Genomic DNA, 23,289 nt, shown 5'->3' with positions numbered 1-23,289 from the left:
ATTCCAGTGCACCCCTACCCTGGGCTTGCCACAGTGTGACCCAGCCCAGAGAGTACAGGGGAAGGGTCCTTGCTCACCGATGTCCTCCTTTCCCAAAGGCAAGGACTTCACTTTCTGCTGGTTCTGCCAGCCCACAGTCCCTTTCCTGGCTGCCACATGGTAGGAGGAATGCCCACAGTGCACCTTAGTCCTACAAGGACCTTGTCCCTAACAGGTAGAGCTTGTCCTAATAAGCAGGGCTCCACTGACCACATGGTACATAGACCCCTCTCTCCCATAACAAGGGGCTTGGGGCAGGGGGCGGGGGAGCAGGCAAGCAAGAAGCTTGGGAAACATACATGCACACACACACACACACACACACACACACACAGCCCCAGCAAACGCCAGGCCAGGTCACCACCCATTGCTTCCCTTCCCGGATGCCCGTGCCAGCCCCACCTGAGCTCATCCAGACACAGGAGGGGTGGGGCCTGTGGGCTATCAGCCACGTGTAGGGCCTGGAGGGGAAGAGGGAGGGAGGGTGGGAGGGCCAGGTGCTGCTCTTCAGGCAGGTCTGAAGGTGAACTGCACCTCCCCCTTGAGCAGTCTTGGTCCCAGGAGTCAGGAGTGAACACAGCCGCCTGCCCGCCCTGGACACCAGGTATGTGCCTTTATTCTTTAAGGACAAGAGAGGGAGACTCAGCACCTTCACCAACCTCATTTAACCCTTTATCCTCAGCTTCTCCACGTGTCCTGGGGCTCCAAGTGAAGGTGGAGAGAAAGGGGAGGAGGCCATAGATGACAGAGAGATGGTCTCAGGACCACAGACCCCAGAGTTCAGCGCTTTAAGAGAAGGAACTCTGTACCCTTCGGTGTACAGATGAGAGAACCAGGGTCCAGGGCTGGAGTGGAAAGAGGCTTGCCCAAGGTCACAGAGACTTGGGAAGGGAATGGACAGAGAACCCAGGCCTCCTGCCTCCCAGCCCACAGCACGAAGCCTGTCCCTGAGCCCCCATGCTGGGCCATTCAGAGGCTGCTAGGAATCCGGGGTTGGGGGGGGGGGGGGCGGCCATGGCCATCCGAGGGTCTGCTTTAGTGAGTCTGGGATGGGAAAATCAGAAGCCACTCTTCAAGGATGGGGGTGGGGTGGGGATGGGCTGTAGAGGCAAAATGCTTTGGAGAGGAGGCTCAGGCTTCACCTTCTGTCGCCCTCCCCCTTTGCTGACCTGGGCTCATAATAGGAGGGAGAGAGTAAGTCAATGAAATGGAAACAGGGATTTGCCAAGGTATCAGGATCCCCTGCCTCCGGAGCCCTTGGAAACAAAGAAAGTTATTTGAGTCCAAATCAGAAAGGGGAATATATGGGAAGGACCTATGAATAGGGCAGAGCTGGCTGGAGCCCTATACACGCCCAACACATACAGAGGCAGGTATGTGCGCACACACACATACATACACACACACACACACACACACACACACACACACACACAGTCTGGAGCCCCAGCAACCCTCACCTTTACCTTAGAGCAGGAAAGAAAGAGCTAGAGAGTGGGCTGGTGAGGGTGTCCAAGAATAAAGGAGTGAGACCCAGCCCCTGCCCTGGAAGTGTTCAAAGTGAGAAGAGAGTTTGAACAAGACCCTGAGGGGCTACCTGCCTTTCACTCAATCCTAGGCCTGTCCCACTGGGTTCCAGAATCCCAGAAGGAGCAGATGGGAAATGGGTCTTAACTCTGAAGCAGTAACACAAGGTTAAGAGTTTGGGACTGTGGAGCCAACACCACCCAGGCTCAAAACTACTGGGTTCAAACCTCATTTCCACCAGTGGATTCTGCAGGCTCTATGACCTGAGTCAAATCCCTGAACCTCTCCAGCCCCATAGTAATAGTACCCTCCTCATGGAGCCACGGAGAAAATGAAATGAGCACATTTTAAGCTCCATTATTATTATATCCCCATCATACAGATGGGACAACTGAGGCCCATAGGGGAAAGGGTAGCAGTTTTCCAATCAGTAAGCAGGCATCCCGAGTGATAACCCCAGCCCACAATGTGCTCTGCAAAGTCAGTAACCCCAGGCTCCTCTGCGGGGCCCAGCCAAAAACCCCTCAGGGTGCACTGAGATCCTGCCCCAGTAAACTCAGGCCACTTGGAGCATGTGAGGAAAGAGCCACAGCTCCGCGTCCTCGGTTGCTCCTAGGAAGGAGCTCAGAGGACTATTCCCTTCCACTGCCATTTATAGACATCCTTCCCAAGCTTGGGATGCACCGCCCCCTCCAGGCCCCAGCCAAGGAGAAGTCTGGCAACAGAGCCTACAGGAGCCATGGGGGACAAGGGAGACTGGCTTTTCTCATTAATTTGCTGTGTGACCTTGGGCAAATCGTACACCCTCTCTGGACCTCGGATATCCCTCTGCATTTGAACTCCATGCAGTAAGGGAGTTAAGAATCCCAAGTCCCACAGCCTGGGTTTGAATCTCAGCTCTACTTTTCTGGATGTGTGACCTATGTAGATTCCTTAACCTCTCTGAGTCTCAGTTTCTTCACCTGTAAAATGGACTAGTTAATAGAGATACAACAATTCCTAGTGATGTGGGGGATTCGAATAGTTACCACGTGTAAAACACACAGGTGAGAGCTTGGCACATGGCGAGTGCTCAGTAAACGGGAGCTATGATTACTATTATGAAAGTGTTATACTCGGGGCGCCTGGGTGGCACAGTCGGTTAAGCGTCCGACTTCAGCCAGGTCACGATCTCGTGGTCCGTGAGTTCGAGCCCCGCATCGGGCTCTGGGCTGATGGCTCAGAGCCTGGAGCCTGTTTCCGATTCTGTGTCTCCCTCTCTCTCTGCCCCTCCCCTGTTCATGCTCTGTCTCTCTCTGTCCCAAAAATAAATAAACATTGAAAAAAAAAAAAAAAAAGAAAGTGTTATACTCTACATAAGCCCTTCTTTCCAAGAATTTAGAATTGCCCAGCTGCTTTCACTCACCGATTCCACACCTCTGTCTGGGAGGATACAGGGCAGGAATTCTTATTCTCAGCTCACAGATGAGGAAACTGAGGGTCAGAGTTATACCTTACAGAGCTGTTTGAGCTGGGACTTGAATCTGAATCTTCAGACTCCACAGTTTGCATTTGCCCTAGACTGGTCTCTATGCCTTCTCCAGCCCTGGGGTCGGATGTGATGGAGGCATTTTGGAAAAAGGGAGAAGTAGAGTCAGGGGGTGTCGTGGGGCACACAGTGAGGCTCAGGGCTAGCAGTGGTCGTACAACCAGCAAGTCCCCTCTCCTTACAGTTTTCTTGGCAGCCCCAATCCCAGAACCTGTCACCACCTACCCAGCCCAACCTATAAGAAACTACTAACATGTGGCATTAAGGCTAGACAACAAGGAGAACTTTCCACACTAAGGGAAACAGGGAAGTCGGAACATCTCTTTCCCAAATGAGCCCACAGGGAATGATTATCAACTGATGATGTCACCGCCAAGCTCAGAACTATTCTGTGGCTCCTCATTGCCCTCAGGGTGCAGCAGGCACTACAGAGCCCAGCCTACATCTGCAGGGTCTGGCCAGCCTGCCTCCCCCCACCTCATCTTTCCCCCCATCCAACCAGGTGCTCTCTGTTTCTCAGATGCTCAGTAATACCTAGTGATGTCCCCTGCCCACTAGGGCCCTGAACATACCTGTCTCTTCACCCTACTTGCCTTGCTCAGCTAGCTCCTGCTTTTCCTTGTTGTCTCCCTGTACATGTCCCTTCCTCCAAGAAGTCCTCCCTGACCTCCACACCAGTGCCTACAGAGTCTCCTTGCTTTGCCTCTTCCCTGGTAACCCTGTTTAGAATTGCTCACCTGCTTGCTTGTCTGTTTCACCAATTGGCCCACATGCAGCAGCAGCTAAATACAGGGTTTCTGACATCAGGCAGGCTGAGGTCCTGTCCTACTCTGATACTTGTTGGCCGTATGACCCTTGGGCGGGTAACTGACCTCTCTGTCTCTCCGGTCACACGTCATAAAATGGAAAATAATAGTATCTACTTATATGGTTGTTAGGAGGAGTTTAAATGGCTTTCTGTGTAATATGTGTGCATAGTAATTACTCAATAAATATTAGCTAGTATTTATTTAATAAATAAGGCTGTGACATAGTAGATATTCAATAACCTCTCAATAAAAGAGATTTTATTTAAGAATCACTTACATAATGCTTTTTATGTGTCACGCACTGTTCTAAGTATGCTACAAATCTTAACTCATTTTACAGATCAGGAAAACTGAGGTACAGAGAAGTTAATTAACTTGTCCAACATTGTACAGCTACTAAGTAGTAGAGCCAGGATGCAAACCCAGACAGTCTGGCTCCAGTCTCCTTGCTTCTTATTTTCTTATTATTTTTTAAATACTTATTAAGTAATCTCAACACCCAACATGCCACCCAAACTCACAACCCTGAGATCAAGAGTCACATGCTCTTCCGACTGAGCCAGCCAGGCGCCACTCCACCCCCACCCCCACCCCTGCCAGTATCCATGCTTTTAATGAATGAATAAATAAGCCTTTGCTTTGTGGGGAGGGGTGGCAGGGGCTTCATCTACCAAAGTTACTCAGTTCCCAACCTTGGTATCTTTCAGGTCCTGGGAGCTTCCGGTTGGCAAGCGACATCTCTGGGGTGTAACTGAGGCTGATTTGAAACCAGAGGTAAACCGACAGTCACTGGCCCCACCATGTCGCAAGTGATGTCCAGCCCCCTGCTGGCAGGAGGCCATGCAGTCAGCTTAACTCCCTGTGAAGAACCCAGGAGGGTCCTGCACCCAGCACCCAGCCCCAGCCTGCCACCCCAGTGTCCTTACTACACCACAGAAGGCTGGGGAGCCCAGGCCCTGATGGCCCCTACACCCAACAAGGGACCCCCCAGCAGGCTCCAGCAAGGCCCACAGACTGGGGCCAAAGCCAGCTGCCTCCTACAGTCCCCTGGTGAGCAGGCCTCAGGGGCCCTGGAGGACCTTGACTCCTACATTGACTTCTCACTGGAGAGCCTCAACCAGATGATTCTGGAACTGGACCCCACCTTCCAGCTGCTCCCCCCAGGAGCTGGTACGCCCTGGGCCGAACCTACCCAGAGCATTACCACAAAGAAAAAGAAAGACGAGCCTGAAGCCTTGGGTAAGGACGTGGGGCACGGTGCCAGGAGGGGGGACCAGACCTCATGAGGAAGGAGGACTTTTTCCAACAAATCAGAGGAGCAGGAGACTATGTCCTATTGGGAGGTGCTGTGCAGCCCTAAACAAGTTACTTAACCTCTCTGTTTTCTCTCCTGTATAAAGGAGATAAATACAAGTTTCCCTCACTATCCAATTCTATTTTATTACTGAGTTTGGAAAGGTGATGGATACCTGTTTTATGCGATTTTTCAGACTTTAAATAAGCTACTACATATAAGAATTTCATACAATGCCATGCAGTAAATAAGAGCTTGATAAATGTGGAATCCCTGAACCTCACCGTTCTATGGTATATCTCTTGAGGTCCTAACCCCGGTCCCCTGAAACTCTTGTAGGATTGCTCTCTGGGCCCCTGTTGCTGTTTAGGGGACTATCTCTCTGGGGAGTCCCAAGCTGGAAGTAGAGTCACAGAGGTCAGTCTACTTAGGGCAGAACCCTGCTGTGTCTCAGGGGTGGTGTGCTGGTAAATGTCTAACACCTAGCTCCACGATGGGATGGGAGAGAGCCCTGATTTGAAACATCTGCCACCAGGACCGATTTCAAACTATCAACATGATGTCACTGAATGTAGCACTGGAAAGACATGCCTGTACAAGGCCGTTATTGTATTTATAGTATTTCTATTATACAATACAATAGATATTAATAACCTCAAGAATATAGATGATAGTGGAGTGCCTGGCTGGCTCAGTCAGAAAAGCATGTGACTCGTGATTTCAGGGTCGTGAATCTGAGCCCCACGTTGGGTGTAGAGATTACTTAAATAAACAAAACTTTTTAAAAATAGAGTATAGATTATAGTAAAATAATTGGAATGTGGTGAGTTGTATTTATTACTTTTGTTTTTATCATAAGTTATTTCGTTGTAAGTTTGCATGATTAAAAAAATGTTTAGGGGCGCCTGGGTGGCGCAGTCGGTTAAGCGTCCGACTTCAGCCAGGTCACGATCTCGCGGTCCGTGAGTTCGAGCCCCGCATCAGGCTCTGGGCTGATGGCTCAGAGCCTGGAGCCTGTTTCCGATTCTGTGTCTCCCTCTCTCTCTGCCCCTCCCCCGTTCATGCTCTGTCTCTCTCTGTCCCAAAAATAAATAAACGTTGAAAAAAAATTTTTTTTAAATAAAAAATAAAAAAATGTTTAATGTTTATTTATATTTTGAGAAAGAGAGAGACAGTGCAAGCGGGGGAGGGGCAGACAGAGAGGGAGACACAGAATCCAAATTAGGCTCCAGGCTCTGAGGTGTCAGCACAGAGCACGACGCGGGGCTCCAACCCATGAGATCATGACCTGAGCCGAAGTCGGATGCCCAACCGACTGAGCCACCCAGGCGCCCCTATATAATTTGATTTTTAATCATGTCTAAGTTTAGAAATCAGCTGGACAAAATCTGAAAAATTTAACCATCAGCTCCCATGAACTGGTACAACTAACTTCAATATACCACTACATCTAAGGAATTCTAGAAATCCCTACATCTGGTGTCCGTTTCCCCAACAAAGAGTTTCAAGTATACTCTGAGGATAAGGATCAAGAAGCAGCAGCCCCATTAGATAGGCCAGAAGACTGAGATCTCCAGGGCATTAAACATGGATTAAAGGGTACAATTAGGATTAGAGATAGGGTCCATAAGAATTTCTACTTATTGAACGCTTATTATGTCCAAGCACTGTGCTGAGCCCCTTACAGGAGAACATTTAATCCTCCCAATCTATTCCCATGAAATATTTTCTGCCCATTTTACAGATGAAAAAACTGAGGCTGATGGACTTCAGTAAGGAGCCAGTCCAGCCTAATCACTGGAGGTGGACAAACCTTATACAAGCTATTGACTTCACTTCTTTGTCTCCCACTCCTCGTCTGTAAAACAGAGACGAGTTCTTACCTCAAAGGGGGTTGCAGGGATTAAAAGAAATAACACTTGTTGAGGGTTTATCACAAATCCTGGCACACTGTTAGTCATTATGAGTGACAGCTGGGTTTTTTCTTAATTTTTTTTAACATTTATTCATTTTTGAGAGTGAGAGAGACAGAGCATGAGCAGAGGAGGGGCAGAGAGAGAGGGAGACACAGAATCAGAAACAGAATCCAGGCTCCAAGCTGTCAGCACAGGGCCCGACACGGGGCTCGAACTCACAGACTGCGAGATCATGACCTGAGCCGAAGTCGGATGCTCAACTGAGCCACCCAGGCACCCCACAGCTGTTTTAATTAAACACTGGGGTTGCATTTAGGACCAGCCCCAGGATAGGTTCAGGGTCTGGGGCGGAGGTGAGCCCAGCACCCAGGTCCTCTGGCGCCCGAGTTCCCAGCCTCCAGCCTGCCTCCTCCCCCTCCCATTGAGTATTGCCGACCAGGGCTGTTATAAGAACCACCTCTATGCCCCCAAGATCTTCCTGCTTCTGGAGGCCAGTCACAGGCATGTCTCTGCAGGGAAGGTCGCTTGGGTCTAATTACCATTGGCAGGAGCAAGCCCAGGGCTTTAATGTTCATGCCCCAAGGCAGGGGTTCCACACATTCAAGGCCAGCTGGGGCAAGACCAGTCTCTGTGGAGCATCCACATGTATGGGGTGGGGACGCTGACAACCGGGCCCTTTCTCCAGGGGCCAAAGGTCAGTAGTCTGGAAGCTCAGATGCTCTGAGCTATGTCCACCTGACTCTGGGTAGCAGAGGGGTTTGGGAATGAGTAGGCAGCCAACAGTGGTCAGAGGGTCCTGATGAAGCCCCCCAGCTCTGCCCTAGCCTCTTGTGATGGAATGAGAAAATCCTCTCTCTAACCTCCACCTGAATGGCAGTGATGCCTGGGAGCTCACTACCTCCTGAGAGAGCCAGCAGAGTCAGCTCCCAGTTAGACTGTGATCACTAATAGCACATCACTGTGATGGGTGGCACCTGTCTCATGCATCTCCACCTGCCAAAACCCTCGCCTCAGACCACGACCCCTGGTGACAGCAATTGCCAGCCCATGGCAGCATAGCTAATTCTGGGCACAGTGGTGAGTTCTCATTGGGCCAAAGGTATCCAAATGTGTGGGATGCCCCACCTTTGCCTCTCATCCCTCCTTCTCTTGGGGTGTCAAAAGGAATTGTGGTTGCTAGCGGATGTTTACTCTTTCTCTTTGTCCTCACTTGGCAAAATTAGACATTAAGCATCAGCGATCCTATGTTTCTCCCTTCCCTAAATGTACATAGATTTTGTAGTGCATGATCTCAGCATCGACCCTGTGAAGGAAATAGTGGCAGGCTCATTTCACAAATGAGAAAATGAGGCTCAGGGAGAAGAAGAAGTAATGACCCATGGTCACACAGCCAGTGAGTCATAGGCCAGGCCTCAAAGCCCAGGCTTCTGGCCTCCAGAGTCTGTGTTCTTGCCTTTCTCTCTTTGGTGCTAGTTTCCTGCCCTCCAGAGCTTTGAAGAACAAATCTGTTTGGAGGCAGCCTGAGGGCTCCTCTTCTGGGGTTCCACCTCCCCCCAGTACTCACACACCTCCCCCAGCTCCCCTGCCCCTGCCCCTTCCTTCAGACTTGCCCTGGGTGGGGGTGGGGGGGTGGGGTGGGGCATCCCACCAGGAGGATGGCTTCTCCAAGCAAACACCATATCCATCTCCAACACCCCTCCCCATCTTTGGAACGGGAGCCCACATTTCATTTTCCAGCAATTTCTGCCAGGCAAGGCTGTTTGCCAATCCCAAGTGAAGGGTGTTTAATAACTATCTCTCTGCCCCCCACCCACGTGCCCCCTTCCACCAGCCCAGCTTGGTGCTGGCGCCTGCATCCACCCAGCACTGCTCAGACTTGCCCCACGAGCCTGTAAACAGCAGCTGCACCCTGGGGAGGGTGTGGGGGCCTCCACTCCCCCAGCCACATGCACCTCAGGGCAGCAGGGAGAGGTGACTCACAGCTCCAGGACTCCTTCCGTCCTCCCTTCCCAACCCTACTCTGCAGTCCCCAAGAAAGGCCTTTGGTTGGTATTTGGATGACCCAGTGAGTAGGAAGCTCAGAGCTTCACCAGGCCAAGAGACCCTCTCCAAAGCAGCCAAGGACTTCTCACAGGGACCAGGCCTTGGGAAAGTGTCCTGAGGAGCCCATCCTCCTGGAAGGGGCCCCCGAAACTGAGCACAGGAGCAGGAGTCGGATTCCTCTGCTCCCTGGCTGTGTGGCATTGGATAACTCACTCAACCTTTCTGAGCCTTGATTTCTCATCTGTTATATGGAATAACATTTTTTACTTCAACAGAGTTGTTGTGAGGATTAAATGAGCCAATACAGGTAATGTGTTTGCAACAGCGCTGGCACACAGCACTCAATAAATACCAGCCTTCATTAAAAAATTATGCAATAAATGCCAGCTCCATTGCCACATTTCTCTGAGCCTCAGTTTCCAAAGCAATGGCTGCTGGCATTGAGCATAAGGGCCGAGAGGATTACGGGTATAAGCACTATAAAGTCCTATAAAAATAGAAGTTGTGCTTGCCAACCTTCTGGAAGAATCCACCCCATTCCAAGACCTCTACTTTTTCAGAACCCACAATACATTGTGCCAAATTGTCTTCTCTTGCCCTCAGCAGTAGGACTCCCACTTTAGCTGGACAGTGTCAGCCATCTGACCAATGCTGGCCTCAAAAAGCAGACACTCAGGAGAAGTTCCCTGAAGCCCACCATGCGCCAAGCTCCAGGCATCGTTCATCAATGTATTTTATCCTTACCAAAATCTCGGAGGTTGGTTTTAGATCCCCATTTTGCAGATGAGGAAACTGAGGCTCACAGTGGTTAGGAACGTTACCTGATGCCTCTTGGCGGGAAAGTGGCAAAGCCAGGATTCACACCCAAGTTTGACGACAAAGCCAGGCCTGTTCCTCTACCCCTTGGAACAGCATGCTCAGGTCAGCCTCCCAGCCCCCCTCATCTGATGTAATCCTCCACCTCCACCCCAGCCCAAAGCAGGCTCAGACAGAGGCAGTAACCGCCAGCAGGCTCAGAGGTCCTACCCGGGAGCGGGCTGGGGCAGGCAGGGATTCCACAGTCATGGTGGGCGGGAGTTGGTGCATGTGCCAAAGCCCAAGGGGGTGGGAGGCCGGCAGACAGGAGCTGAAGGTGCAGTTTCCCGCTGACTTTGCCCCAGTTTCCATCCTGGGAAGCCGGAGGCAGGACTCAACAGGCTTCCAGGAGGGAGCAGCTAGGTAGCCCCCCACCCCCCCCCCCCCCCCCACACACACACACACCTTCCACCACCTTTGCTGGAACAGCACCAAGGACAGTTCCCTTCCCCCAGGTCAGGACCAGGGGTGTCCATACTCACCCTGGAGAAAACCACCCAGTGCCCCACTCCAGGGAGGAGCAATTTCTCAGAACAAGAGTCCTGGATGCCCCCATTGGGAAAAGGAAAGAGCACTGGCGTGAGCCACCACCCTGGGGCATGTTTAATATCCAACAACTGTGCACCAGCTAGAAGCATGACCTGGGAGGTCCACAGCTTGATAATGTAGCAAACCCTACCTTCTGGAAACTCCTGCTCTAAAGCGGACTTCTCAAAACTCTAAAGTGCACTCAGATTCCAGGGAGTCTTGCTAAAATGCAGACTCTGATTCAGCAGGCTTGCGGTGGAAACAGATTATACGAATCTTACCAGCTCCCAGGTAAAGTGGTGGTGCTGGACTGGGCTGGGGGCCACAGTGGTGTGGCTTGGTGCACATTGGAACCAGCTGGGGGACTAAACAAATAACCTGAGGTGTGGGTCTATACCAAATATTCTGATCTATTTGGCACAAGGTGTAGCCTTGGGCATTAGGACTTTTAAAAGCTCATCAGATGAGTCTAATGTGCCACCAAGCTTGAGACCCCCTGCCTTCATTGTAGACACAGATGTAGAAACACCCTTCAAACACCCTGACCAATGGAGGCATCAGAAAATGTGACTGGCACACTCCAAAAAGCAGTCATTTCAACCTGGGGAGGGGGACATTCACTCAGGAAAAGATTCCCTAGTTTAAAAGATTTATGTGCCAAGAACAGTGCTATGTCTCCTACATTCATCTTGTCTCATCCTTACTGTAACACAAAGAGGCTGGGTATAGTCACCCCATTTACAGGTGTGGAAGCCAAGGTTCTAGTTGCTGAAGTCCTTTGGCCAAGTTCTGTGAAAGTAAGTGGCAGAGTCAGATCTGAAACCCAGGTCTGTCAGATTCCAAGACCTGTGTTCATTCCACTGCATCTCCACATGAAAGGAAGATATCACAAAGAGGGTGACTTTGGAACAGTGCTTAGAAGGTGGAGCTGGGTGCTAATCCTAACCCAGCAAACTCCTCCTCCCTGAGCCTGTTTCTACATCGGTCTAAAAGAGGAGAGACCAGATGGGCTTGAGGACTCTTCCAGCATTCCTGTTCTGTGAATACAGGCTCCCAGGTTTCACCGATGCTCTGCTCTCTCCCCAGACATAAAGTACATCGAGGTGACCTCCACCAGATCAAGGTGCCATGATGGCCCCCAGCGCTGCTCCAGCCCATCTGTCACTCCACCCTTCGGCTCCCCGCGCAGTGGTGGTCTCCTCCTTTCCAGAGACATCCCTCGAGAAACTCGAAGCAGCAGCGAGAGCCTCATCTTCTCTGGGAGCCAGGGCAGGGGGCATCAGCGCCCCCCTCCCCACTCTGGGGCTCCCTCCTCTCATCCCCCACCCTCTCCCAGCATCTCCATCCCCTGCATGGGGAACAAGACGTCAGGCCCCCATGGCTTGGGCTCCCCACTGGTGGCTTCTCCAGGCTTGGAGAAGGGGCTGGGGGGCCTGGCCCCACAGCGGGGCAGCAGGGTCTCTGTATTGTCAGCCAGCCCAGCATCCGACATCAGCTATGTGTTTGGAAGGTAGGTCACTCCCATCGTAGCTTCTGATATTGCCTCCACAACACACACACACACACACACACACACACACACACACACTCACAGATCCTAAAATAGATGGGCACCCTGCTCGATCTGAGCAAAATCAGGATGTGTACCAAAAACATGAGTGAATATTCTCTTTTACGCCATCACAGCCATTTGGACCTCAAGCTTTCCTCAAGCACTTAGAACATAACTCAATGTACAAAGATTTTTATTCATGCCTACCTCTTGGGAAAAAAACTGATGAGGCTTACCTGCATCCTTTTCCAGCATTCATACAACCCATCTCAAGGAAGAGAGCTCTTTTTTCAACCTCAAAACACAAGGGCATAAATAAAATTTGGGGGCTTAGGGAAAACCATTTAGGAAAGGAAAGCCTCCCTCCTCTTTATTGCTAGCAAGACCTAGGAGGAGGGAGGCCGACCTGCCTGAGCATTATTCCTAATTGCCGCAGCCCCGTGTGTAGGCCTCACAGTGGAGCTGCACACACAGACACCCTGCCCAGGAGGACCAAACTGCAGGACCTCTGTCCCCCACACCGACTCCAAAGCTGCTGTGCCAAGGCAGTCGTTGGCAAGGAGGTTGGGATTCCACAGCCATGGCCGTTGGCATGGGCCTCTGAGCTCAGAGAGAAGTCTGGCTGGATGCAGAGCTGGCCCCCTCCTCTTCCTCCAGCTGGGGAGCTCCCTCTGCATCCACCGTAGACACGGTCCAGCCTGGGTCCAGCCTGCGTGCAAAGCTCTTGGGAGTATTGGGGTGCTTGTGTGATAGCTGTCAGAACTTCCTGGCTGGGAAGGCAGAGGGAACCCGGTCCAGCCCAAGCCCACATGACCTGCAAGGAATCAGCTCATTGGCTACTTTAAGTGACCAAAGACTTGGCAGTACAGAGATATTTCTGTACCCTTCAGCATCCCTTGGGGATCAAGTGGGCATGCACTTTGTCCTGGGCTATGGGGAATGGAGTATACAATACTCTGTTTAACCAGAACTCTAGGCCCCGAGTGTCCACTCTGACATCCTAACACCCTGCCTGTCTGGTGCCCTCCCTGCAGCAGCCAGTCCCTCCTCCACTCCAGCATCTCCAGCCATCAGTCATCTTCTAGGTCCTTGGAAAGCCCAGCCAGCTCTTCCTCCAGTCTCCACAGCCTTGGCCAAGTGTCCCTGTGCACGAAAGCCAGTGACTTCCAGGTCCCCAGCAACCCCACTGCAAGCATGGGCCAGCCCAGAGCAACCCACTCCCCACCACTGGCCAAGGAGCATGCCAGCAGCTGCCCGCCCTCCATCACCAACTCCATGGTGGACATACCCATCGTGCTGATCAACGGCTGCCCAGAACCAGGGTCTCCTCCATCCCAGCCGACCCCAGGACACCAGGACTTTGTCCGACCTGGGGCCACTTCTTCTGGCCACTCCTGTCCAGCCACCAGGAGCCACAGCCAGACCCTGCCAGATGCCCCTCTTACCACATCCTCGGAGGGTATGTTGTAAATCAATACTTAAACCGTTGTGAAGTTTGGCTTGGGGGAATAGATAAAACATCAGTGGGTTTCTGCAATAGCAAGTCAACACGCTGAATACCTACTATGTGCCAAGCACTTTGCCAAGTAGTAGGGACAGAGAGATGGCCACAGTCTAGAAAGAGATACTAAAGCCAAGGAATCCGTGTAGAGTAGGATAAACACAGAAGTAAAGAGATGTCCTAAGTCTCGGGGGGGTCACAGAGGGAGGAGTGATCCTTTTAGTCTGAAAAACTGGGAAAGCTCCTCAGAGGATGTGACATCTGAGCTGAATCTGGAAAGTGGATGGAGTCTGTAGCCAGAGCAGGAGAGGAGGGGCATTCCCAGCAGAGGGAACAGCGAGTCCACAGTCATTAAGGTGTAGAAGCACATGCATGTTTAGGAAATGACTGCAGTGTTGGGTGTGGGGTCAAGTCATTGAGTAATCTGGGGCCAGATTGGGAAAGGCCTTGAACCCCAGGCTAGAGTGGATTTTACCCGTTAGGCCACGGGGGCCTTAGCAGAGCGTCTCAATCGAGAGAGTGATGGGGTCAGAGGTGCACGTTTGATAGATCACTCTGGCAGAGGAACTGTAGGGAGAACTGTTTTGGTTTGGTTTTCGTCACGAAGTGGTCCAGACAAGCTATAATGGGGGCCTGAACCAGGGCAGGGCAGGGCAGTGGAGGAGAGAGGACGGAGCCAAGAGACCCTCGGGATATGAAAACAGCAGGCTTGATGACTAACCCACAAGAGGGAGAGGGAGAAGGAGAGTCAGTCCTACCTCTGACGTTCATGGATGACGAGCACACAGAGGGCTGACCGAGACAATGCATTCCAATTCAGACAGCTAAAAACCACAAAACAGCAAACACCCTCCTTCCCGTAGTCTGTGACTACAGGCATCCAAAAAGAACAAAACCAGCCAGAACCCAAAGCAGGAAACACAGAGGCACAGCCTTAGCACCCACGGGGTACATCTCTCCAGAGTAAAGCTCTTGCACAGCCCCCGGGGACACTGTCCCTGCTCTGGCCTCATTCAGTCACCTCCTTCCCGAGGCTTCTCAGCCCTCACTCAGCCACAAGCATCAGGGTGACTCCTGGGGGGTGTGATGTTCACTCTGGCCCACGCTGCCATTCAGGGAGCCATGTCAATGTAAGCAAGAGAAAATGGTATGACGGGTGTGCTTTGAATCTGCTCTGATCGTTTTCCCAGGGCAAATCGTTTGCAGATTTTAGTACATTTTTTTTATAATGAGTTACTCTCAACCGGCCATAACACACCTTTTTAAGATGCCAAAATTGAGAACCACAGCTCTCTGTCTTAGGGGACCCGGGAAAATGGCCATTCTGTCATTTCAAAAAGCACATTTACTTAGCCTGGTAATATTCCCATCCTGGTTTGGTGATGCCCCAGGATATCACTAATTATACCCTGGAACCTTATCAAATTCTGCAAACCATTCTCAAAACAAAATCCATGCTAATCGCCTAGGCTACTGGAGTATTAAAGACCCTCAGAGGCTGGTTAGTACATTCGGTCCTCTTTGGGCTTCAGGAGCAAAACAATTGTCCCAAATCAGAGTCCGGAATCCTGTCTCCTGACTTCTTCTGCACAGGCTTATCGGCCCAGATCTGCTGCTTTCTTTTCCTCAACCTTTTCTTTCAATTTCTTTTCCAACCCCCCCCCCAAGACACTTGTAGGATTCTTAAGGAGGAAGAGAGGGTAAAGTCAAACAGATGATGCATCTCAGAATCTCTTATTTATCCCTTCTTTCGGTCCACACCAGACAACACTAGATTTGAGAAACTGTTTCTCATTAAACTGAGATTTTTATCTGTTTGTGATTCATTACCAAGGATACAAGGGGAGACTCCTAAGTCCTACATGTGCCAAGCCCTGGAATTCTTCTGTTGGATTTTGCCTCTTGCAGGACGTTGGAGATACAATGGGGTTGGGGTAGGGTGGGGCGGGTTGAACGGGACCACTGCACAGAGGAGGGGGGAGGGTCTCTCAGCTCCCCTCTGTCCAGCCTACAGGGGCCACCCTCTCTGTCTCCAGGTTCCCCCAGGGACATGCAGCCCACGATGAAGTTTGTGATGGACACATCTAAATACTGGTTTAAGCCAAGCATCACCCGGGAACAAGGTAAAAGGAAGCACTGTGTTTCAACGGATGAGTGGCCCAAGAGTCTGGGTTCCCCACCTTGTATCAGGCATATGGGGCCCTGGGTCATTTTAGGGGAGGGAAAGACAAATGGTAGGTCCAGGGAAGGGGGTTATCCTGTGAACCTCTTGTCTCGAGGAAATAGAGACTGCAGCAGGAAGGGTAGAGATTAGATAATAGAAAGGACTTCCTGGGAACAAAAAGTGATTCTGTAATGTCTGCTCTGTGAAGACCTAAGGGGGCTGGGGGACAGAGGGTGTCCAGAAGAGAGGGAGGAGGGTGCGGTTAACCGTCTCTGACCCAAGGATTGTTCCAGCAATCGAGCTGCTGAGGAAGGAGGAACCAGGGGCTTTCGTCGTGAGGGACAGTTCTTCCTACCGAGGTTCCTTCGGCCTTGCCTTGAAGGTGCATGAGGCTCCTGCACCTGCCCAGAACCGATCAGGTACGCACCGGTCTCTGTCCTCACTCAAGACCTCGCAGACGCAATGGAGTGTGGTAGGCTTTAGTCCCAGCTCTGCTGCTGCCTTGCAGCAGGCCCGTAATGACAGCTGGGAGGACGGTCCACCTCAGGGCTCTCCCAGCTGCCTTCCTGCAGGGGGACTCTAGAAGGAGCTCCTTCCACGGCAAGCCTAAGCTGCTTCTGCCTCCCAGAGTCCCCAGATTCCCCGCTCTGCTCTCCTGGGGGGCCAAAGAGGAAGTTCCCAGCTCCTCTCCAGGATCCTCTCCTCTGGGCGCCCACCTCTGTCCAGACCAGATTTATTGTGAAGGAACCTAAGGTAGTCATAACGTGTGTGCCCTAGCTTATGATATGTGTGTGACAGTTGATCACATGTGATAGCTTATCACACGCTTTCCCGTGGCCTCACACACAACACACACAGCTGTGGGGCATCCACCCTACACCAGGATACCTCGCTGGGAAGACAGATAAAGACAGATCATATCATTATAGTACAAGGTACCTAAGTACCAGCCCCTCACCAAACCCCAGAATTGCAGCTCTCACGTGACGAACAGATGAGGTAAATGGGCCTCCGAGAATTAGCTGATGACCCCCCAGAGCAAGGATGAAAACCCCAAATGCATGCTCTCTACACCACGCCTCTCTGTCTAAATAAGAAAGTGATCTCTGGGTGGCGTTGGTTGTCAACGAGCCTTGCCAGCGAGCACAGAGAGGAGGAAGCCAGGGGCTGGTGAGAACAAGCAGACGGACATTGTTCACCTTCCAGGGCCAGCCTGGCGTCAGCAGGGACCGTCTGGTGGAGAATAATAGCCCCTGGGAAGGAGTGGGTAGGAGGAGAGAGAAATCAGGCTGATGCGTTAAAATCTGATTTGAGTAGTCATTGAGAACCAACCCCCGTAGCTCTTGAAACCAAGAGAAGGATCTCCTGAGAGAATTACCGGACACAGAAGCCTTTGAGCAAAGGCGTTGACACCTCCTTTGTGGGAGGCCTTGAAGACAGGGTTCTTACCAGCAGTCCTACCCAGAGCCAGGGGGATGGACAAGTTCACCTCTGGATGGACCAGGAGGAGGCAGGTCAGGGAATGAGATGGTCAGCGTTCGGCCAACACTGGACTCTGGAACTCCCATCCACACGCACTCTTTCTTCTTTCTTTGTCCAGGTGAGGACAACAGTGACCTCATCCGCCACTTCCTCATTGAGTCTTCTGCCAAAGGGGTGCATCTCAAAGGAGCAGATGAGGAGCCTTACTTTGGTGAGCGTTTCCAGCCTGCAGGCCCCGGGGTGGGCCCTGCCCTTCTGGGCCGGGAGGCTGGTCGGGGACAGGCCTTCTCACACAGAGCTGCCCGTCTCCTTGCAGGGAGCCTCTCTGCCTTTGTGTGCCAGCATTCCATCATGGCCCTGGCCCTGCCCTGCAAACTCACCATCCCGCAGAAAGGTGGGTGTGGGCCCCAGAGAGGCAGCATCGGGGCACTGGGCCTGTGTGGTCCTACTACAAAGGCTCCTAGTGGTCACATCTCACCTTATTTATGGATTAGTGTCACAATTAAAAGTGCTTTGTCTAGCATCCATCCGGCATCGCCACTTCCTGGCTTGAGGAGGTTGACCTCTCTGAGCCTCTGTTTCCTCCTCTACAAAATGAGGACAGCCGTCATCATACCACAACTGTGTCAAATAGGTGTTATCCTCATTTCACAGATAAGAAAAAGGGGGCTCAAGGGGCTGAGTAATTCACCCCAAGGTATACAGATCATACATCAAACCGAGACCAGGAAGTCCCACCCGGAGCCTACAGCCCAGTAGGCTGGTGAGCCGGACTAGACGATCTCAGGGTGTGCAGGAGTAGCAGCAGGGCGGTTCTGGGAGAGGAGTCGGGGCAGGGGAAGCTGCCAGTGTGGTGATGTGGAGGGCCTCCCTACTTTCTGAAAAGAAAGGCCTGGGCTTAGGAAGGGCCTGAAAGAAGGGAGGAGGTCAGAGGCTCCTGAGGGTCAGGTGATTACAGCAGATCCAGGGGCTGGAGGAGTGAGGAGGAAAAGGAGGGATCAAAAGACTTGCAAGCTAAGCATCTGGGGAGCCCCAAGTGGCCCCGTTTGTCCGATTACGGTAATCACTCCGGGTTCCTCAGCGGCTTGCTTCCTGAAGGTGGGGGCGGAGGTGGGAGAGGTTCAAAGGGATTAATGTTCCTAAGAGAAGGGTCCGTTCACTCCGCCCCCGCCCCCTCCGGGGCCTGTTCTTTGCTTTGGCTCAGAATTGGGAGGTGGAGAAGCCTCAGACCCTGCTACAGGCAGCCGGGCCTCCTGCCTAAAGAAATCTGCAGGTGAGTGGCATGGAGGAGGCTCCAGTCTTGGCTATGCCCCCGCGGGCACCTCCCAGCCCCACACTCACTCACATGGGCATGCAGGCCTGCACACGTTCCCATCACAGCTTTATTTCTTCATCCTTACAAAGGTGCCCCGGTTCTCCCCATCCCTGTAAACCCGGAGGTGAAAGGCCGCAGGCCTGGGGGGTGCGGGCAGTGGGCAGAAGACAGGGAGGTGGGTGAGGCTTACACCCCATCCTGCACACATATGGGCACATGTGGACATGCCGAGGTCTCTCTGGTCCTGAGGGACCTGCCCTGGAGGTGGTCTGTGGGTGGGTCTGGGATCCTCTGTGGAGTGTCAGGTCCAAGTCTTGGGGGTTTCCAAGGGGGAAAGGTCGTTCATCTTCTCGTCCAGAGGCCAGGCACAGATCAGCCCTTGTCTGAGTGACATCTCCTGCAACTGGCCCCTCCCCATCCTTGTCTTCTCCACCTTCTCTTGACAATGAACCAGGGCCCCAGGGTGGGTGGAGGTGGAGGCAGTGCCACCCATGCTTCTGGACAGAAGGAAGGTTTGTCTGGACATCCCTAACATAGGGCAACAGCCCCTCCTTTACTCCACCCTAAGGGCCAGAGGCCAGAGCAATGCAAAGCCACAGATGATCCCGAAGTCCTCTGGGACTGGTCCTCTGCATGGCGGATCCTGGCAGGGCCCAAGCACAGCATTTACTTTCCACAGGCTGCCATGCCCTGTACTTGACCTCCGTGAGTGTAGAGACCCTGAGCGGAGCCCTGGCCGTGCGGAAGGCCATCTCAACCACCTTTGAGAGGGACGTCCTCCCCACACCCACCGTGGTCCACTTCAAAGTCACGGAGCAAGGCATCACCCTGACGGATGTCCAGAGGAAGTAAGGGACTTCCCTTGCCCTGGGGATGCTGGGCTGGGCAGGGGGAAGTGGAGGGGATGGCTGAGATGGCCATGGATCAGTGATGAAAGTAAGATTCAGGATCGTGGACCCAACGTGGTCAGTGACTTGCTGAGTGACTCCAGGCAAGTTCCCTGCCTTCTCTGAGCCTCACACCAATGACCTCCTACCAAAGTCCCCCTTCCCTATGACCAACAGAGGTGGAAATTAACCAGGATTCACTGGGCACTGGTTAAATCTGCATCCATTGACGGCACATCTGCAAAAGGCCAGACTCTGGCTGCCCACTGGGACACACTGGATGAGATCACTCCTTCCCCAGGCTTAGGGCTTCACAGTCTAGCAGGAGCCCGGTCCTGGGCTGGAGGAACAAGAGATGAGCAAGACGCCATTACGATCCTCAAGCAGTTACATGACACAGTGGGCGTGGGGTGGGGAGAGGGTAAAAAACCCCAATATGTAGGACACGAGGCAGATTCACTCCATGACTGGAAAGAAGTGCCAACGTGTGCCCCAGGGCCCAGCAGGGCAGGCTGTAAGGGTCTAGCTGGGAGGTTTCTTAGAGAGCAGGGCATGTGACCTCCGGGAGAGCTGGAGATGATGGAGGTAGGACATGGCCCTGGGATAGGCTCTCATCAGCTCTCCTTCTCTTCCTGCCTCTTCCAGGGTGTTTTTCCGGCGCCATTACCCCCTCACCACCATCCGCTTCTGTGGCATGGACCCCGAGCAACGGAAGTGAGTTCAGGAAAGCCATCCAGGGCCTAGCTGCCCACTGGGGTTTCTTGCTGACTCTGGGACTGGGATCACAGACAGAGCCTGTGAGCCTCGAGGGGCCAGGAGCAATGGGATGAGGGCAGGGTGGGACCTCGTGGGGTGTGGACGCAGTTGGCCATGCTCCCCTCGCTGCTCAGCCAGAGTCCTGCGGAATGCAGAGAGGTCTCAGTACTCATAAATGTCCATCTTCCTTTCCCACAGGTGGCAAAAATATTGCAAGCCCTCCTGGTAAGGCCTTCCTGTGCACTGTCAGTCACCATAAAAGGTCTCCCTCCCTGGGGCAGGGCCTGGGACCCAACAGGAGAAGGGAGTTACAGAAGGAGGGAGCCCCTGTCCTGATCTTAAGAGAGCCCATGGTTTTGATGGGGTGGCACCAGCCCCGGTCCTCAGAGAGCCTCCAGTCTGAAGGAGGAGTCATGAGCCTGGGTGCCCCCAGTCTAATGTAGGAGGCACAGAGTCTAACCTCAGGGAGCTTTAATCTATAGGGATGCCCAATCTGATGGTCAAAACACATCCTTGCCCTCAGGAACCTCCCACTAGGATGAGGAATACACAGGTCCTGTCCTCAGAGCCCCCTCCCCCCCCCATTCAAAATGAGGGAAACTTAGATCTTGAGGAGGAGGAGGCATATCCTATCCTCAGCGAGCTGGGGAAGGGGCAGCGGGGGAGCACTGTATTTGCTGAGATCACCTCTCCTAACCTCTCTGGGCCCCACCACCTCACTCAGCCTGTGCTCTCCCCCACCAGGATCTTTGGATTTGTGGCCAAGAGCCAGACAGAGTCCCAGGAGAATGTATGCCACCTGTTCGCAGAGTATGACACGGTCCAGTCGGCCTCCCAGGTCCTCAGCCTCGTGGGTACTCTGCTGCAGGACACAGAGAGGATGTAGGGGGAGGGAGCTCCCTCTGCACCTTCCCAGACATCCCATCATACACTGATGAGCCAATCTATTGGACTGGAGGAGAGAGATACCACACCTTGGTGAAACCCTTGAAACCCTGTGACCTTCATCAGTGACCTTCAGCCAGACCCCACTGTGTCTCAGTTTCCTCAACCAAATAAGGAGGCCATAGACAGGACCAGCTGTTCTCAGACTTTGGTGGGCATCTTAACAAGTTCCCTGTGATCCTGAAGCACACCCACACCTGAGGACCACATGGAAACAACCTCTGAGGACCCCGGACTCCATCAACGTGGATACTACCAACACAGCAGCTTGAGTTAGAGACGTGTGACCCTCTGTCGTGGCAAACAGCAGGTGCTGGGTCAGGACCCATGCTCCCCTAGCTCAAGGCTGACCTGGGAAAGATGGTCTGCCAGAATTGACCAAAGGAGGAATGGACTGACTCTATTTCCCTCCATATCCGTTTCTCCCACCTCCACCCCACCCCCACCCCCACCCCCCCCCCCCCCCCGCCACTTCTGCAATTGCTTCTTGGGCAGCTGTTCCCAGGACAAAGCAGGATCTGCCTGCCCTGGATTCTATAGGCCAATGTGGCCATGATTGTCAGGGCAGCTTAGCAAAGGGAAACTTGGCCCTATGGTCAGAGACCACCCAGCTGTCCTCACATTCCCGATGTTTAATCCCCGCACTGCAAATGAGTATCAGCCCCATCTTTTCTTTCAATTTTTTGGTTAGCAAGTGTCCTCCAGCTGGTGTCACAACTGCCCTAATGCTCCTTATGCAACCCACAGGAGGGAGGTGGGGGCCTGGAGACCCGACACAAGGGTCAGCTTTCTCTGGTTCTGCCTCAGCCCCAGTCTTGTTGAGTGTCCCCTGGTCCCGAAAACACACTCATAGAGAAACGCCAAGTGTGCACAGCAGTAGGGCATCAACTGGCCTTCCAGCCACACGGGAGCAGCAGAGAGTCATGAATGCAAACAGCCAGCCAACTCCAGAGGCCTGGAGAAGCTGGGCGGTCTTTCTCCCACCCCACTTCCATCAAGACTCCCAAGAAGCTGGAATAGTTTGTCAAACAGGCCTGGGGTCCTAAGAAAACCACAACATGAGGATGGAAGAGGCTCGGAGAAGAAGCCCACTTTTGTTCTACCAGGAGCAAGTGCCTGCCTCCTCCCAGCTGTGGGCCCTGCCACCGCATCATTATCATTATCTTTGGCCAAAGCTGAGCCTGACAGATTATGGTTTCAACCCAGGCAGCCACACTGGACTGAGGCTGCCCTGGGCTGGCGGGACTGGCTGAGAGCAGCCCACCCAGCCTGTGCTCAGGCACTGCCCCATCCCTGGAGAGTACAGAACACTGGACAAGGTTCTCGAGGTCACAGTGGCCAAGTTCTCAAGGTTATATTCAGGCGGCTGGCAGAGACCCCTTTTACCCATGGGTGCCTGTGTAGTTCCCATGGAAAATAAAATTTCTGTCTTGGCATAACAGTTGGTTCTAAGGCAATCAGGGCTGCCCCCTCAGAGGTGGAGACCTACACAGAGAGGCGACCTGAGTTGGCAGGCAATGACAGTGTCCTAGAGAAGACTGCATTTGCCACACTCCCTCCTACTCCCCTGGCCACAGAAGTACAGTAGCCACTGGCTTCCCTTCATAAACCATCTCTTAAACCATTCATGTGGTGTTCACCACATTTCTGGCATACTCGATTTTCTTCTTCATGACTCCTTGCCTACCATTATGCCAGGAAGACGGAGAGTTGAGATTTTGCCCGTGTCCCAGGGCTGAAGGTGAGTGTGTGTAGCCCCCCTGATGGATTCCAAGGTCTCACTCGGGCTCCCTGAGGGACGAGAGGCAAGTGAAACATGGGCAGCTCAAGGGGAGTCTGGAAGAGTCTCTGAACCCAGATGAGCCCCGGGCTACCAACTCAGCCCTGGAGAAATGGACAATGGCTTCATCATTTCATCCTGGGCTGGGGGCGGGGGGATGGTCGTTCTACCATTAGCTTCTGCCAGTTGGCAACTGGCAGTCCAAGTCTTGCCAGATGGTACAGGAGGGGCCTCAGGAAATCCACTTTCCTAGAGACCCTTAAGAAGGGGGACTGCTGCTTCTGTTTAGGCTGAGCTCTATGACCCAGTGGCAGGAGCTGCCCTGAAGGGCCTGTGAAGAGACTCTCCCAATGGCTTTGAACTGCCAT

The 23,289-nt window shown here is 52.8% G+C and overlaps 1 protein-coding gene across 1 annotated transcript; it reads left to right on the top strand.

The window, feature by feature from the left end:
* Positions 1-513: 513 nt before the first annotated feature.
* Positions 514-21,569, top strand: TNS4 (tensin 4). Its single transcript, XM_045488758.1, has 13 exons — positions 514-643; positions 4,611-5,142; positions 11,626-12,049; positions 13,126-13,550; positions 15,629-15,715; positions 16,050-16,175; positions 17,357-17,449; positions 17,555-17,632; positions 18,443-18,511; positions 19,233-19,401; positions 20,086-20,154; positions 20,395-20,421; positions 20,941-21,569. Exons 2-13 carry the CDS (start codon positions 4,704-4,706, stop codon positions 21,080-21,082), a joined length of 2,148 nt encoding a protein of 715 aa, XP_045344714.1. The 5' UTR covers positions 514-643; positions 4,611-4,703; the 3' UTR covers positions 21,083-21,569.
* Positions 21,570-23,289: the final 1,720 nt, after the last annotated feature.

This window comes from Leopardus geoffroyi, chromosome E1, assembly GCF_018350155.1.
Source record: "Leopardus geoffroyi isolate Oge1 chromosome E1, O.geoffroyi_Oge1_pat1.0, whole genome shotgun sequence".
Taxonomy (NCBI): Eukaryota; Metazoa; Chordata; class Mammalia; order Carnivora; family Felidae; genus Leopardus; species Leopardus geoffroyi.
The sequence above is the reverse complement of the archived record's forward strand: the minus strand, read 5'-3'. Positions and strand labels throughout refer to the sequence as shown.

Excerpts from the sequence above, each read along its gene's own strand:
- TNS4 (XM_045488758.1), top strand. The coding sequence starts at position 4,704 with ATGTCGCAAGTGATGTCCAGCCCCCTGCTGGCAGGAGGCCATGCAGTC. Across the intron at positions 17,633-18,442 it reads ACTCACCATCCCGCAGAAAG|AATTGGGAGGTGGAGAAGCC; the intron begins GTGGGTGTGGGC and ends GCTTTGGCTCAG. Across the intron at positions 19,402-20,085 it reads CTGACGGATGTCCAGAGGAA|GGTGTTTTTCCGGCGCCATT; the intron begins GTAAGGGACTTC and ends TGCCTCTTCCAG.